The sequence below is a fragment of the Ranitomeya imitator genome, chromosome 2, assembly GCF_032444005.1.
Source record: "Ranitomeya imitator isolate aRanImi1 chromosome 2, aRanImi1.pri, whole genome shotgun sequence".
Lineage (NCBI taxonomy): Eukaryota > Metazoa > Chordata > Amphibia > Anura > Dendrobatidae > Ranitomeya > Ranitomeya imitator.
Genome location: NC_091283.1, coordinates 159,255,757 through 159,271,238, shown reverse-complemented (window position 1 = coordinate 159,271,238; position 15,482 = coordinate 159,255,757). Strand labels below are relative to the sequence as shown.

General features: G+C 48.6%; 1 protein-coding gene across 1 annotated transcript in view; it reads left to right on the top strand.

Moving 5' to 3' along the window:
- The first annotated feature begins 7,796 nt into the window (after nucleotides 1–7,796).
- Nucleotides 7,797–15,482, top strand: part of SAPCD2 (suppressor APC domain containing 2) — a 38,504-nt gene continuing 30,818 nt past the window's right edge. Inside the window, exons 1-4 of the mRNA XM_069747633.1 lie at nucleotides 7,797–8,283; nucleotides 12,826–12,959; nucleotides 13,897–14,031; nucleotides 14,893–14,982. Of these exons, the coding sequence (XP_069603734.1) occupies nucleotides 7,854–8,283; nucleotides 12,826–12,959; nucleotides 13,897–14,031; nucleotides 14,893–14,982 (789 nt within the window). The 5' untranslated portion in view covers nucleotides 7,797–7,853. The remainder of the gene's footprint in view (nucleotides 8,284–12,825; nucleotides 12,960–13,896; nucleotides 14,032–14,892; nucleotides 14,983–15,482) is intronic.

Here is a 15,482-nt window from a genome sequence, read left to right as displayed (position 1 = left end):
GAACTCCTTAATCTTAGGGTAACTAGTTCTCAGTATACTCCATGTATCGGTAAAGGTACCTTCACACATAACGATATCGTTAACGATATCGTTGCTTTTTGTGACGTAGCAACGATATCGTTAAGGAAATCGTTATGTGTGACAGCGACCAACGATCAGGCCCCTGCTGGGAGATCGTTGGTCGCTGAACAAAGTCCAGAACTTTATTTCGTCGCTGGATCTCCCGTGGACATTGCTGGATCGGCGTGTGTGACACCGATCCAGCGATGTCTTCACTGGTAACCAGGGTAAACATCGGGTAACTAAGCGCAGGGCCGCGCTTAGTAACCCGATGTTTACCCTGGTTACCAGCGTGAAAGTAAAAAAAACAAACACTACATACTTACCTACCGCTGTCTGTCCCCGGCGCTCAGCTTCTCTGCACTCCTCCTGTACTGGCTGTGAGCGTCGGTCAGCCGGAAAGCAGAGCGGTGACGTCACCGCTCTGCTTTCCGGCCGCTGTGCTCACAGCCAGTACAGGAGGAGTGCAGAGAAGCTGAGCGCCGGGGACAGACATCGGTAGGTAAGTATGTAGTGTTTGTTTTTTTTACTTTCACGCTGGTAACCAGTGTAAACATCGGGTTACTAAGCGCGGCCCTGCGCTTAGTTACCCGATGTTTACCCTGGTTACCCGGGGACTTCGGGATCGTTGGTCGCTGGAGAGCTGTCTGTGTGACAGCTCTCCAGCGACCAAACAGCGACGCTGCAGCGATCCGGATCGTTGTCGGTATCGCTGCAGCGTCGCTTAATGTGAAGGGGCCTTTACATAAAAATATCAGAAAACATTGAAGGGATGAAAAGTATGGATAAAGGGCAATCTAGTGCCTACGGAAGATGTTGTAGAGATCTGTTCACGTGGTGTACGCATTTTGTTAAGTATGCTATTAGGATAGCCTCTCTCGGAGAATTTCTTTTGTGTTTCGTCAAGTCGAATTTCTCTCATCACTGGATTAGATACAATCTTACTTATTCTATTGAATTGAGATAGTGGGAGAGATTCTCTTGTGGCTCTAGGGTGACAACTAGAAAACAAAAGGAGACTATTCCGATTGGTCACCTTGACATGTAGATCAATCTCCAAAGTTCCATCAGAATGTTTGATAATTCTGTTGTCCAAAAAACTAACTGTGTCCAAATCATGATGTATCGTGAACTGTAATTCAGGCCAAATTTGATTAAGGTACTTATGAAAGGAGAGTAGGGAGTCCAATGGGCCCTGCCATATGCAAAAAAATATCATCGATGTATCGACGCCATATTGTGGCGTAATCTTGAAAATCCATATTGGAATAAACAAAATGTTCCTCAGAAAAAGCCATAAAACAATTAGCATATGGCAGGGCCACATTGAACCCCATGGCAGTACCTTGTTTTTGCAAAAAGAAAAGTCATCGCCAAACATAAAGAAATTTTCTCGAAGTACCAAATTAAGGAGTTCCATACAGAACCTAATTGTATTGTCATCAAATGATGAACCATTGAGTAATTCCTGAACCACTGTGAGTCCCTTCTCGTGTATAATAGAAGTATATAAACTATTTACGTCCCATGTGACTTAAATAGAGTCACATGGGACTTGTCCAATACCCTTGATAAGTTTAATAAAATCGCCTGTGTCTGAGATGAACGACTTGGTAAGTCTAACCATAGGTGTCAATATCTTTTCTAATAGAATAGATAATGGGGATAAAACGGAATCGGTCGAGGCGACGATAGGGCGTCCTGGTGGTTTATCTTGGATAAACCAGGATAATTCCTAATATAACGGGTAAGTACCAATAATGGACAAATGTTAAAGGAGGGGAAAAAAGGAATAAAAATGAAAAATTATGAAAAATAAATGAAGTTTATATTAGGCATTATCTTATTACAAATCTCTAATCCCCTTTTTATTCTCTTCCCTAGGTAAGTCTGCGGCTCTTCACATTAGAGATATCCTTTGGTCACCACTTTTATTAATATTTCATAACTTACACACTTGTCTTAGTTATGGTTCGTTTTTGTACATCGGTACGTTTTTTTGGGAATAATTTCCCTTTGCTAGCATACATTGTAGCCACCTATTCTGTCATTTCCGGTGACTTGTTTCAATACAGTCGGCCGGCACCTCTACACCTAATAGCTTGTACACGGAGGAGCTTTTTTGCTCCTGCACGGCAGCGACACATCACTTCCGGTGACGTCACATGACCGGGCACTTCCGGTTTCGCGGCTGCACGGCGCCGAAATCAGCAGGTATGAAGCTGTGTTTTGTATAAAAACCGACACTCTGACACCACATACATGCCGCCATTCCTCCAGCACGTTGTGTGCCACTACTCCATATGCGCCTAGACGCAGCATCGTGTGGTGAGTCGGATCTTACACCATGCTTAGAATTCCATAGTGCAGTGCTAACTGTGTGTTATTTGATACTACGGTCCTCCATACTAATCTGCTGTGTATATGTATATCTGTTTCCTTTTTAGTGATATCACTTGTCCAGCGATCCATATACTCTGAAGACAAATGTATGTGATTGTACACTATATGTCATGTTTTGAATTCTCCCTATTATTCATTTGACATTGCTTTTCTGGTTACAAATGATCAATAGATTCCTTTTTTGTATGGCTTTTTTTGTATGGCCCCACATCATTATATGGCTATGGCCGTATTTAGATCTGTGACTTTTGTATACTATCATTATTGTCCCAAGATCCGCCTTAATTGTCTTATGTGCATTTATCACACAGATCGTTTACATTGGTTAGCCTGACATTATAAATTCTCTAAGAAAAGGTTTCTCTCCAAAGTCTATGGTTTTCCACTGTTATGGTTTTTTTATGTTGTGTACTTTACACTGATATGCAATTTTTTTATGATGATTTTTTTTATGTTTATTTACTAGAGTTCTGATGAAGGCCATAGGTATTGGCCGAAACGTCAACATATTATTTGTCACAGTGGATCAATAAAATTCTGTCAAACCTTTTTTGCATATGAATTGAGAGTGCCGGATTTCTTTATTTTATATTGGGATTGGTACCCTATTTGTGCACCTCATCATATACGGAGTGCCGTGCTATTACCTCAATATAGTACGTAGCCTGTGCTAGTACGTAGCCTGTACTACCTACATATTCTAGAATACCCGATACGTTAGAATCGGGCCACCATCTAATATTATTAATATTCTGTTTGCCAGATTACTGGGTCAGTCATGGACCCTCTGTGCCGGATTGCTGGGTCAGATTTATCATAGAATCATAAAATGTTAGCGTTGGGGGGACTGCAAGGGTCATCGTGTCCAACCCCCTGCTCAATGTAGCTTCTCCCTTTCAGTTTCATTCCATTGCTTCTCGTGTTTCCATATGCAAATGAGAATGATGATCCCTCTACACTGTGACATTCCTGAAGATATTTGTAGACAGCTATTAAGTCTCATTTTGGCCTTCTTTTTTGCAAGCTAAACATTCCCAGATCCTTTAACCATTCCTCGTAGGACATACGCTCACCATCCTGGTAGCTCTTCCATCCTAGAACTGTTTGCCTTTTTTCTGCTGCATCACACTGGACTCATGTGCAGTCTGTGATCTATTAGTGTACCCATGTCTTTGTCACACGTGCTATAGCTTATGTCTATTCCTTCCATTTTAGATATAATTTTAATTTTCCTTGCCCAGATCTAGAATCTTGAATTTTTCCATGTTAAATACCATTCTGTTAGTCATACCCCTTGTTCATGCTTATCTAGATCCTTCTGAATCCTTTCTCTGTCTTCTCTACTGTTAGCTAACCCTCCTAGCTTTGCTTCGTCTGCAAATTTGATTAGTTTATCTTCAGTTCCCTTATCTTGATCATTTATAACAATTTTGAACAACACTGGACCCAGGACAGAGCCTTGTAGTACCCCACCTGTAACACTCTTCAAATTGGATGTGCAACCATTTATTACCACTCTTTGAGTACGATCACTAAGCAAGTTATGAATCCACCTAACCGTAGCCTTGTCAATTCCATACTTGGTCATTTTTTCAATAACAATAGTTTGAGATACTTTATCAAATGCCTTGCTGAAGTCAATATATACTATATCTACCGCATTTCCGTGATCCACCCAGTCAGTGATTCCATCATAGAAGAAAATTAGATTAGTATGGCATGACTTGTTTGCTCTTGTGGAAAAAAGGGAATCCAGCTCCAAGAGCTAATCATTTAACTTTAATGGTATTCTTTTAAAATAGAAATACGCTATAAGACATACAAAAATCGGGTATACCGGAAGGAGAGTGCCTGGCTAAACTCTACATGTGTTTCAAACACACAAGTGTTCTTAGTCTCAGTTTTCCAGAGATTTTGGTGGCTAGTGGTTCTGCAATTTCCGCTAACTCTTTCAGTCCCTTAGAATATAATTCATCTGGACCAGGAGATTTAAATTCATTTAAACTAGCTGTGTTCCCTCACCATCTCTCTGTTTACAGATAGTGTGGACTCTTTTCCTTCTATGGCACCCTGAAGATCAGTTGATGTTACATTTGCTTCTCAAGAGAACACAGATGCAAAATAGGAATTATAAAGTTTGGCCTTCTCAACATTGTTCTTGACCACTTCACCCTTTTCATGCTGTAAAAATCCTATAGCATCTTTGACTTCTCTTTTGCTTTTGACATACCCCCAAAATACTTTTTTGCTGATTTTGGTCTCCCCTGCAGGCCTTACTTCATTACTGGCTTTAGCTCTTCTAACTCTGGCCCTGCAAATAGCATTATATTCTTCTTTAGATATAATCCCATCTTTACATTTGATTGCTGGGTCAGTCACTGATCATCCTCTGCCAGATTTCTGGGTCACCCACTGACCCTCTGTGCCGGATCGCTGGGTCACACACACTAACCCTCTGTGCCGGATTGTTGGGTCACACACTGACCGTCTGCCGGATCACACGCTGACTGTCTGTGCCGGATCGCTGGGTCATATGCTGACCCTCTGTGCCGGATCGCTGGGTCACACGCTGACCCTCTGTGCCGGATCGTTGGCTCGCACGCTGACCCTCTGTGCCGGATCGTTCGCTCGCACGCTGACCCTCTGTGCCGGATTGCTGGGTCACATGCTGACCCTCTGTGCCGGATAGCTGGGTGACACGCTGACCCCCTGTGCCGGATCTCTGGGTCACACGCTGACCCTCTGTGCCAAATTGCTGGGTCACACGCTGACCTTCTGTGCCGGATTGTTGGGTCACACACTGACCCTCTGTGCCGGATTGTTGGGTCACACACTGACCCTCTGTGCAGGATCTCTGCGTCACACGCTGACCCTCTGTGCCGGATTGCTGGGTCACACGCTGACCCTCTGTGCCAGGTTGCTGGGTCACACGCTGACCCTCTGTGCCGGATCGTTGGGTTGCATACTGACCCTCTGTGCCGGATCGCTGGGTTGCACGCTGACCCTCTGTGCCAGATCTCTGGGTCACACGCTGACCCTCTGTGCCGGATCGTTGGGTCGCACGCTGACCCTCTGTACCGGATCGCTGGGTTGCACGCTGACCCTCTGTGCCGGATCTCTGGGTCACATGCTGACCCTCTGTGCTGGATCACACACACTGACCCTCTGTGCCAGATTGTTGGGTCACACGCTGACCCTCTGTGCCGGATTGTTGGGTCACACACTGACCCTCTGTGCCGGATTGTTGAGTCACACACTGACCCTCTGTGCCGGATTGTTGGGTCACACACTGACCCTCTGTGCCGGATTGTTGGGTCACACACTGACCCTCTGTGCCGGATTGTTGGGTCACACACTGACCCTCTGTGCCAGATTTCTGGGTCACCCACTGACCCTCTGTGCCGGATCGCTGGGTCACACACACTAACCCTCTGTGCCGGATTGTTGGGTCACACACTGACCGTCTGTGCCGGATCACACGCTGACTGTCTGTGCCGGATCGCTGGGTCATATGCTGACCCTCTGTGCCGGATCGCTGGGTCACACGCTGACCCTCTGTGCCGGATCGTTGGCTCGCACGCTGACCCTCTGTGCCGGATTGTTGGGTCACACGCTGACCCTCTGTGCCGGATCGTTGGCTCGCACGCTGACCCTCTGTGCCGGATTGTTGGGTCACACGCTGACCCTCTGTGCCGGATTGTTGGGTCACACGCTGACCCTCTGTGCCGGATTGTTGGGTCACACGCTGACCCTCTGTGCCGGATTGTTGGGTCACACGCTGACCCTCTGTGCCGGATTGTTGGGTCACACGCTGACCCTCTGTGCCGGATTGTTGGGTCACACGCTGACCCTCTGTGCCGGATTGTTGGGTCACACGCTGACCCTCTGTGCCGGATTGTTGGGTCACACGCTGACCCTCTGTGCCGGATTGTTGGGTCACACGCTGACCCTCTGTGCCGGATTGTTGGGTCACACGCTGACCCTCTGTGCCGGATTGTTGGGTCACACGCTGACCCTCTGTGCCGGATTGTTGGGTCACACGCTGACCCTCTGTGCCGGATTGTTGGGTCACACGCTGACCCTCTGTGCCGGATTGTTGGGTCACACGCTGACCCTCTGTGCCGGATTGTTGGGTCACACGCTGACCCTCTGTGCCGGATTGTTGGGTCACACGCTGACCCTCTGTGCCGGATTGTTGGGTCACACGCTGACCCTCTGTGCCGGATTGTTGGGTCACACGCTGACCCTCTGTGCCGGATTGTTGGGTCACACGCTGACCCTCTGTGCCGGATTGTTGGGTCACACGCTGACCCTCTGTGCCGGATTGTTGGGTCACACGCTGACCCTCTGTGCCGGATTGTTGGGTCACACGCTGACCCTCTGTGCCGGATTGTTGGGTCACACGCTGACCCTCTGTGCCGGATTGTTGGGTCACACGCTGACCCTCTGTGCCGGATTGTTGGGTCACACGCTGACCCTCTGTGCCGGATTGTTGGGTCACACGCTGACCCTCTGTGCCGGATTGTTGGGTCACACGCTGACCCTCTGTGCCGGATTGTTGGGTCACACGCTGACCCTCTGTGCCGGATTGTTGGGTCACACGCTGACCCTCTGTGCCGGATTGTTGGGTCACACGCTGACCCTCTGTGCCGGATTGTTGGGTCACACGCTGACCCTCTGTGCCGGATTGTTGGGTCACACGCTGACCCTCTGTGCCGGATTGTTGGGTCACACGCTGACCCTCTGTGCCGGATTGTTGGGTCACACGCTGACCCTCTGTGCCGGATTGTTGGGTCACACGCTGACCCTCTGTGCCGGATTGTTGGGTCACACGCTGACCCTCTGTGCCGGATTGTTGGGTCACACGCTGACCCTCTGTGCCGGATTGTTGGGTCACACGCTGACCCTCTGTGCCGGATTGTTGGGTCACACGCTGACCCTCTGTGCCGGATTGTTGGGTCACACGCTGACCCTCTGTGCCGGATTGTTGGGTCACACGCTGACCCTCTGTGCCGGATTGTTGGGTCACACGCTGACCCTCTGTGCCGGATTGTTGGGTCACACGCTGACCCTCTGTGCCGGATTGTTGGGTCACACGCTGACCCTCTGTGCCGGATTGTTGGGTCACACGCTGACCCTCTGTGCCGGATTGTTGGGTCACACACTGACCCTCTGCGTTCTGGGATCCGGATTCCATTAGGTAGAAGTAGAACTCTCCTATGATAAAAATCAAACTGAACGTCCGCCACGTTCTGACGAATCAGCGCCGAGCTCAGGTGCTCTGTACCCAATGAGCGGTGAGCAGGAGGAGCACATTGTGACGTCACGCCTGGGTCCGCTCACTCTCGGCTCGCCGTGTGTCCGTGCGCTGCTCGCAGGTTTCGGGGTACATGGAGTCCGCCCCCGGCACACACGGGCTGCCCCGCGCCTTCCTCCACAGCATGCGCACCCTGTATGACATCCTGGACGATGAGCGCCGGGGGTACGTGCACATCCAGGAGATAGAGAGCCGCTGGCGGGGGGCGGACACCCGAGCGCTGCCCCCCGGGGTGCTGCTGTGCCTCAGGAAGGTGGCGCCCCCCGATGGCTTTCTGACGTTCGATCGGTTTGTTCATGGCCTCCGGACTTCAATGCTGAACTCACAGAACCAAGAAAACTACCAGGCGGGGGCGTCGAGAGCGCCGGCAAAAGTGCCTGGGAAAGTGGGGTACAGCTGCAAACCCCAACCCCTGGGAGTGCGGTACATGAACGGCAGCAGGCCCGGGGGAGAGGCGCTGCCCGCCTGCAGGAGAGTGGAGCCCGAGCGGGGACCGAGGCGAGGTAATGGGGGACAGTAGTGCTGAGGGGCTCTGCCTGCTGACGGGGACGAGTCACAGGAGGGGCCAGGACCGCTCACCTGCAGTCCTGGGGAGATGCCCAGCTATATCGGCATGTCTGTCCCACAGCCAGCAGACATCCTGACTATCCAGCACCGTAGCACGTCACTACACACACTATATGATGATGTGAGAAGCTGGGTGACAACGTCTGTAGACCCCATAATGGCAGCCATATTGATTGTCACCCAGCTTTTCCTAGAACAGCTGTGTTGTTTTTAAAGGAACAGTACCAATTACAACAGCCATGTGTCACTGGGGGCTTTCCTTCACTGCACACCCTACAGGGTCATTCCTGGTTATTGCTCACAGGAATACTCCTCATGTGCCTTTATGCTGTAATGTTTACACAGCTGCAGGTGGAAGTCCTCACACCCCACAACTTGTCCTTTTGGCCTCCATCTGGATCAGGGTCAAAGAGCAAATATTGGTGACCAGGTGAGAACCGCCAGCCCCACCCATGCTACTGGTAACTGACAGGAATATACTGCTGTCCTCTCCTATTCCCAGGATCCATCAATTCTGTACTGTTTTTTCCTCCTTTCTCCAGTTACATCCTGAGCTGCATTCACAATTCTGCATGCTGCTGAGCTTACTTCCCTGCCTGTGAAGAGCCAAATCTGAATGCAGCTTTGGATGTGATTGGAGCACAAGACTCTGGCTCAGTACTAGACAAGGAACAAGTTTTCTTTCCTAGTAGTTGGCCTGAATGTTTTGTAAAGCTTTGCTGCGACCACCTTGCATATATGTATACGCCCGTGTATATTTCCACAATAATCATACTCTGCCTGACTTCTCTAGATTGTAGGAATGTGTAGACAGGCGGTGACCACCTTGGGAATGTAAAGTGCTATTACTCGCCGTATAATCGCTTCCATGTGACGCTGTAAAGCCCCCTCCTCCCCTGAGCTGAGGAAAGCCAAGGCCACACTTCCTTGCTTGTCAGGTTTGGACCTGCTCGCACAGTTGTGTTACTAGAGATTCCTTACAGTTGGGGTGGCTCCTCGTGGAAGTGCAGATGACCTGGCGGCAGAGTCCCACCATCACTGGCGGCCATCAGTCCATTGGCGATATTGGATTTCTCTTTGAGAGGGGAGAGTAATTCTATTCACTGATGACAAGCAGAGATCTTGAGAATGTTAAGGAAGTATATTAGAAAATTGAGAAACTTTTCAATGATAAAATTTGTACTCTCATTTCATTAAGTGATAGCATTTCATCACATGTTAAAGTGCAGGCAGCTCTGGTGTGGCTTTCTCTGCACAGCAGCTCCTCGTCCATCCTGCTGTGCAGGACATTGCAGTGTGGCCACAATTAACGAGGAATACTTGTGTCCTGTCACCACCTCAGAGCCAGCACTGGACTCTCTGGAAGGACTGTGCCATCTGGTTGTCACAGGACTGCTGAATCCAGTGATTGGCTGCAGTGGTCAAATGATCGGAGCAGTGTTTACAGATATTTCTCTGCTAACTCTGTTTATTTGCCTGACTGCTGCTGCCAATCAAAGGTTTCAGGAGAGGTCTTGTGACAATACGGCCAGCACAGTCACATGTGCCGGACAAAAATTTTTCAAAGGAGCGAACCTCAGTTTCCTTGGACAGTTGCATTGTCTAAGGCTAGGTTCACATGGCGTTAAACAGATCCGTTAAACGCATGTACAGAAAAGGAGACAATTTGTCTTAAAAACCGGCGTCACATTAACGCGTTAACGCATGTGACCGCGTTTTTTTCATTTGGATGTCCGTTAGCGAAGTATCCGTTTGTTTGCGTTTGTCACTGTCAATAAAGTTGTTCGTTTTTTGTTTTTTTTTTTCTTTTGTCAGTGTCGGGTGTGGGTGCATACACATTCTCCATTTTGAAAGCATTGAGTGAACTTCTGCTAGCAAGATGTTTGTGTCTGAGCTCGTTAGATTTCGCTTGATGCGGTTGCGACTTCGGCAGAGAAAGCGTAGTTCGCAAAGGCCTCAGGAGAAATCAGGCCTCAGGAGAAATTTGTGGGTGGGATATTCCTCCTTTAATGGCCAAAATCCTATTTCCTTTCACATGACCACATGGACCACCCTCAAACGCTATTAAAACGTATGGTCCTATTTGGAAATTTTTCATGATTGCGTCTGGCTGCGTTTGCCATAGCCTTCTATGGCAGAATGAACGCTTCCGTTAGTATTGCGTTAGCTTGGCTGGACCCGAAAACGCTGCAAGCCGCCTTCCAAGGTCCGTCAGAAAAAAACGTTATGTGACAAACGCATACCAATTTTGGCATGCGTCACGATGCGTCACACAATGCAAGTCTATGGGCGCGTTAGTATGTGCGTTATTGCGTTTTCAGTACTTAAAAACGTGTACGTTTGACGGACTCACCTAGCGCAATGTGAACCTAGCCTAATTGCCTCTGTGAAAGCTAAGAAATGGGTGCAAGATTGGTGTAGGATTGGTGAGGTTTTAGACAGACCCTAGTGATACATGCTCACTTTTTAAGATGAGAAACCCCCTTTAAAGGGAATCTATGATCAGGGTCTTAAGGTACCGTCACACTGAACGATATCGCTAGCGATCTGTGACGTTGCAGCGTCCTGGCTAGCGATATCGTACAGTTTGACACACAGCAGCGATCAGGATCCTGCTGTGATGTCGTTGGTCGCTGCAGAAAGTCCAGCACTTTATTTTGTCGCTGGACTCCCTGCAGACATTGCTGAATCGGCGTGTGTGACGCCGATTCAGCGATGTCTTCACTGGTAACCAGGGTAAACATCGGGTTACTAAGCGCAGGGCCGCACTTAGTAACCCGATGTTTACCCTGGTTACTAGCGTAAAAGTAAAAAAAACAAACACTACATACTTACCTTCCGCTGTCTGTCCTCCGGCGCTGTGCTCCTCTGCACTGGCTGTGAGCGCCGGCCAGCCGGAAAGCACAGCGGTGACGTCACCACTCTGCCTTTCGGCCGCTGTGCTCAGTCAGTGCAGGAAAGCACAGCGCCGGGGACAGACAGCGGAAGGTAAGTATGTAGTGTTTGTTTTTTTTACTTTTACGCTGGTAACCAGGGTAAACATCGGGTTACTAAGCGCGGCCCTGCGCTTAGTAACCCGATGTTTACCCTGGTTACCGGCATCGTTGGTCGCTGGAGAGCGGTCTGTGTGACAGCTCTCCAGCGACCAAACAGCGACGCTGCAGCGATCGACATCGTTGTCCGTATCGCTGCAGCGTCGCTGAGTGTGAAGGTACCTTTACGTTGTAATCTGAAGACAGCAGGAGATGGAGGCTAATCATAGAAGGGAAGTGTAAATGACTTGTCAGAGTGCTGTTTACTCACTGTAAAGGATTTATCACTAAGATATTACCATTGGGGACTACACTAGTCTGGCAACACCCCCTCCTGTGATAAGTACACCTCACTGGCTATGGACACACAGAGCCTGGTGTGGTCAAGGGCAGCTCTGCTTCATGCTACATCGAAAAAGTCTGACAGAACAGCTCCACCCAGTAATCTTAAAGGGAACCTGTCACCCTGAAAATCGCAGGTGAGGTAAGCCCACCGGCATCAGGGGCTTATCTACAGCATTCTGTAATGCTGTAGATAAGCCCCCGATGTTACCTGAAAGAGGAGAAAAAGACGTTAGATTATACTCACCCAGGGGCAGTCCCGCTGCTGGTCTGATCGGATGGGTGTTTCTGGTCCACTGTGGTGCCTCCCATCTTCATTCCAAGACGTCCTCTTCTGATCTTCATCCACGGCTCCGGCGCAGGCGTACTTTGCCTGCCCTGTTGAGGGCAGAGCAAAGTACTGCAGTGCGCAGGCATCGGGCCTCTCTGACCTTTCCGGCGCCTGCGCACTGCAGTACTTTCTATAATCTAACGTCTTTTTATCCTCTTTCAGGTAACATCGGGGGCTTATCTACAGCATTACAGAATGCTGTAGATAAGCCCCTGATGCCGGTGGGCTTACCTCACCCGCGATTTTCGGGGTGAAAGGTTCCCTTTAAGTGATGCATCGTTGGATTCACCTTCTCCTTACCTACATTATCTGCTCTCAGATGAGGTAGCAAAACCTGCTGACAGATTCCCTTTAAGTTTTCTGTGTCTTTTGTCTTGTTTTTTTTTTACAAAAGGGAGAAGAATTCATGACTCCTAAGCATATTATGTATGTGCCAGCGCTCTTGCACAATCTCCGCTCCGGAGTTTGGGAATTTATTTTTCTTCCTTTAATATATTTATTAGAAGCAGGTGACTGATTCAGTGAATCAAAGTCCTCTGGGTCATGTGGACCCCATTCTGCCTACCCCTCCTTCATATGGGGTTGCTCCTGAGCTGCACCATAAATTTGCTGTATTTCACAGTTCTTCTATAACTCCCATCATGAACGTCAAATACAGAGTCACCTGGAAGTTATGGTAAATGTCTCCCCGTTGTATCTGGAAGGGTCCATGGTCTCCTAGACTCGGTGTGGACTGTTTGTGGTCACTGACTTCTCATTTGTATCCCCACCAGGAGAAGACGTGAAGCCCATGTGTAGGTCCCACAGTGATTCAACAAGTCAAGGCCTAGGGGACCAGTGCCGGCACCAGCGCAGGCTTGGAGAGCACCGACGACACACCATCACTAATGGGGTGGATTACAGCGTGGTAAGGGTTCCTGGCAGTTGGTTATATCCCCCCAGGAGAGTGCTGTATGCTCCTGGAGCATTTGGAGAGAAGACAATTGTGTACCTTCCTGCAATAACTATAACGTGGGAGGGGGCGCTCCACAAGGTGGCAATGTAAGGTGACACTAAGGCTATGTGCACACGTTCAGGAATTCATGCAGAAAATTCCTGTGGAAATCCGGACATTTCTGCCAATATCCGCATGCGTTTTTTTGTGTGGTTTTGACGCGTTTTTTGCGCGGTTTTTCCCGGACATTTCCCAATGCATTAGACAGTGGGAAATCCGTGAAAAAAAAACGCAAAATTAATGAACAGGTTCATTATTTTTCCGCAATGCGTTTTTCATGCGGAAAAATGCACATAATGTGCACAGAAATTGCGGATTCCATTATAAATGATGGGATGCTTAATGTATGCAGATTATTTGCGGTTTTATAGCGCAAAAACGCTAAAAAAAAACGCAAATAATCTGCAACGTGTGCACATAGCCTAAAGATCAGGACAACTTTGGTCCTAAGTGACACTTACAGAAAACTCTCCTTAGTGACCGCTGCTGTTATCAGTGAGAACCTGGGATGTTGGGGTTTACAGCAAAATTTCAGTAATCGGATGATGACTATTTTTCCAGTCCTGTAGATGTAGTGCCATCAGCTCTAGGTGAATGGGCAGCACTGGGATCACTGGAAGATTGCTAATAATGCCAGGCTAGTACAACTTTGGCCAATCGCATGCACTCATTTTGACTCTTGGTGTTTTGCAGACAAGTTTCAAAATGCCCCCCATCATCTGGGCACTGAGGCATCACACGGGCCACAAGCATTTTTTTTTTTCTCGTTTCATTGTTGCTTGTATCCCATGTGGTACATACAGGATCTCAAAGCTGAGCGTTCTCTAATAACGGATCTGTCTGTCTACAGCTAAAGAGGATGAAGGAGATGGAACATGAGAAGGATCTTCTGCTGCAAGGACTGGAGCTGGTGGAGCGAGCGCGGGAGTGGTACCTCCAGCAGATCCATAATGTGCAGGAACAGCAGAGGAACCTGGGAAAAACAGTAGGCATTTCAGGGTGCACTACCAGACTCCGATTCAGGACATCTAGCGGGCTATGTGATTCTGCTGCACTTGTGGCACGATTTTCATTCCTTGAACTACTTCTGTTTAAGGGAACCTGGCAGCTGATACCGGCCTGATCCATGGGAGGGATGGATCACATGCTGGCTGCGTGATTTCAGCCATTTATGCTTCACTCTGAAATACTGAGGAGTTTCAGAGAAAAACTGCTTAATGGGAATCTGTCACCTAATTGTGGCCCTATAAGCTGCAGCCAACGCCATCAAGGGCTTATCTACAGCATTCTGTAGAACCCTAAAGATAAGAAAAACAAGTTAGATTACACTCACCCCGGGGTGGTCTGGTCCGATGGGCGTCGTGGTCTGGGTCCGGCGCCTTCCATCTTCATACGATGACGTCCTCTTCTTTGCTTCTTGTCGCGGCTCTTGCGCAGGCGTACTTTATCTGCCCTGTTGAGGGCAGAGCAAAGTACTGCAGTGCACAGGTTCCGGGAAAGGTCAGAGAGGCCCTGCGCACTGCAGTACATTACGCTGCCCTCAACAGGGCAGACAAAGTACGCCTGTGCAGGAGCCGCGACAGGAAGCAAAGAAGAGGACGTCATCGTATGAAAATGGGAGGAGCCGGACAGTGACGCCCATCGGACCGCCCCTGGGTGAGTATAATCTAACTTGTTTTTCTTATCTTTCAGGGTACATCCGGGGGCTTATCTACAGCACTACAACACTAAGGGTCCAAATAGTCAGATTTTGCCCACCCTCAAAGATCAGCAAGTGTCCTCTATACCACTCTAGGAATATCCCCTGACTATTTCAGTGGCTTTTTTTTTTTTTTTTAACTTCCAGGACCCTTTCAGCGAAGCACCCCTCAACCAACTGCTCCCCAAACTCAAAGATGTGAATCGATGTCTGAGTGAGCTGGTGACTCCGTGCAAGGTGAGCGAACAAGGGACAAAGAATGGATGCAGTGTATCCCGTGCGCGACTTCTCATGGGTGAAGCAAATTATTCTAAAGGGGTTATCCACCACATTATTTAATGTAACAAATGGGCCCATGATGGTCTAGGTCAGGGGTTAGCAATTAAATTTTCCGAAGGGCCACATGAGGGACCGTGACTGTTGTGGAGGGCTGAAGCAATAGGCTGAAATTAATTATGCTCACTATTAATATATTATAATTATTTTATATTATCACTTAATATTGAGCAGAATTAAGTATACTGACATCCCCTTATATATGGTGTGGGCCCCCTCCCACGGCCTCCATGTATATGGACCCCTACATGGCCTCACTGTGTACGGCTAAACCTCCCATACACATATGAAAGACAAAAAACACCACCTCGCCTCGCTCCCGTTTTCCCCGGCGCTTTACTCCTGTCCCCTGTGAACTTACTCTCCGCTGCAGGACCACGATGAAGTGACCTCCAGCACTG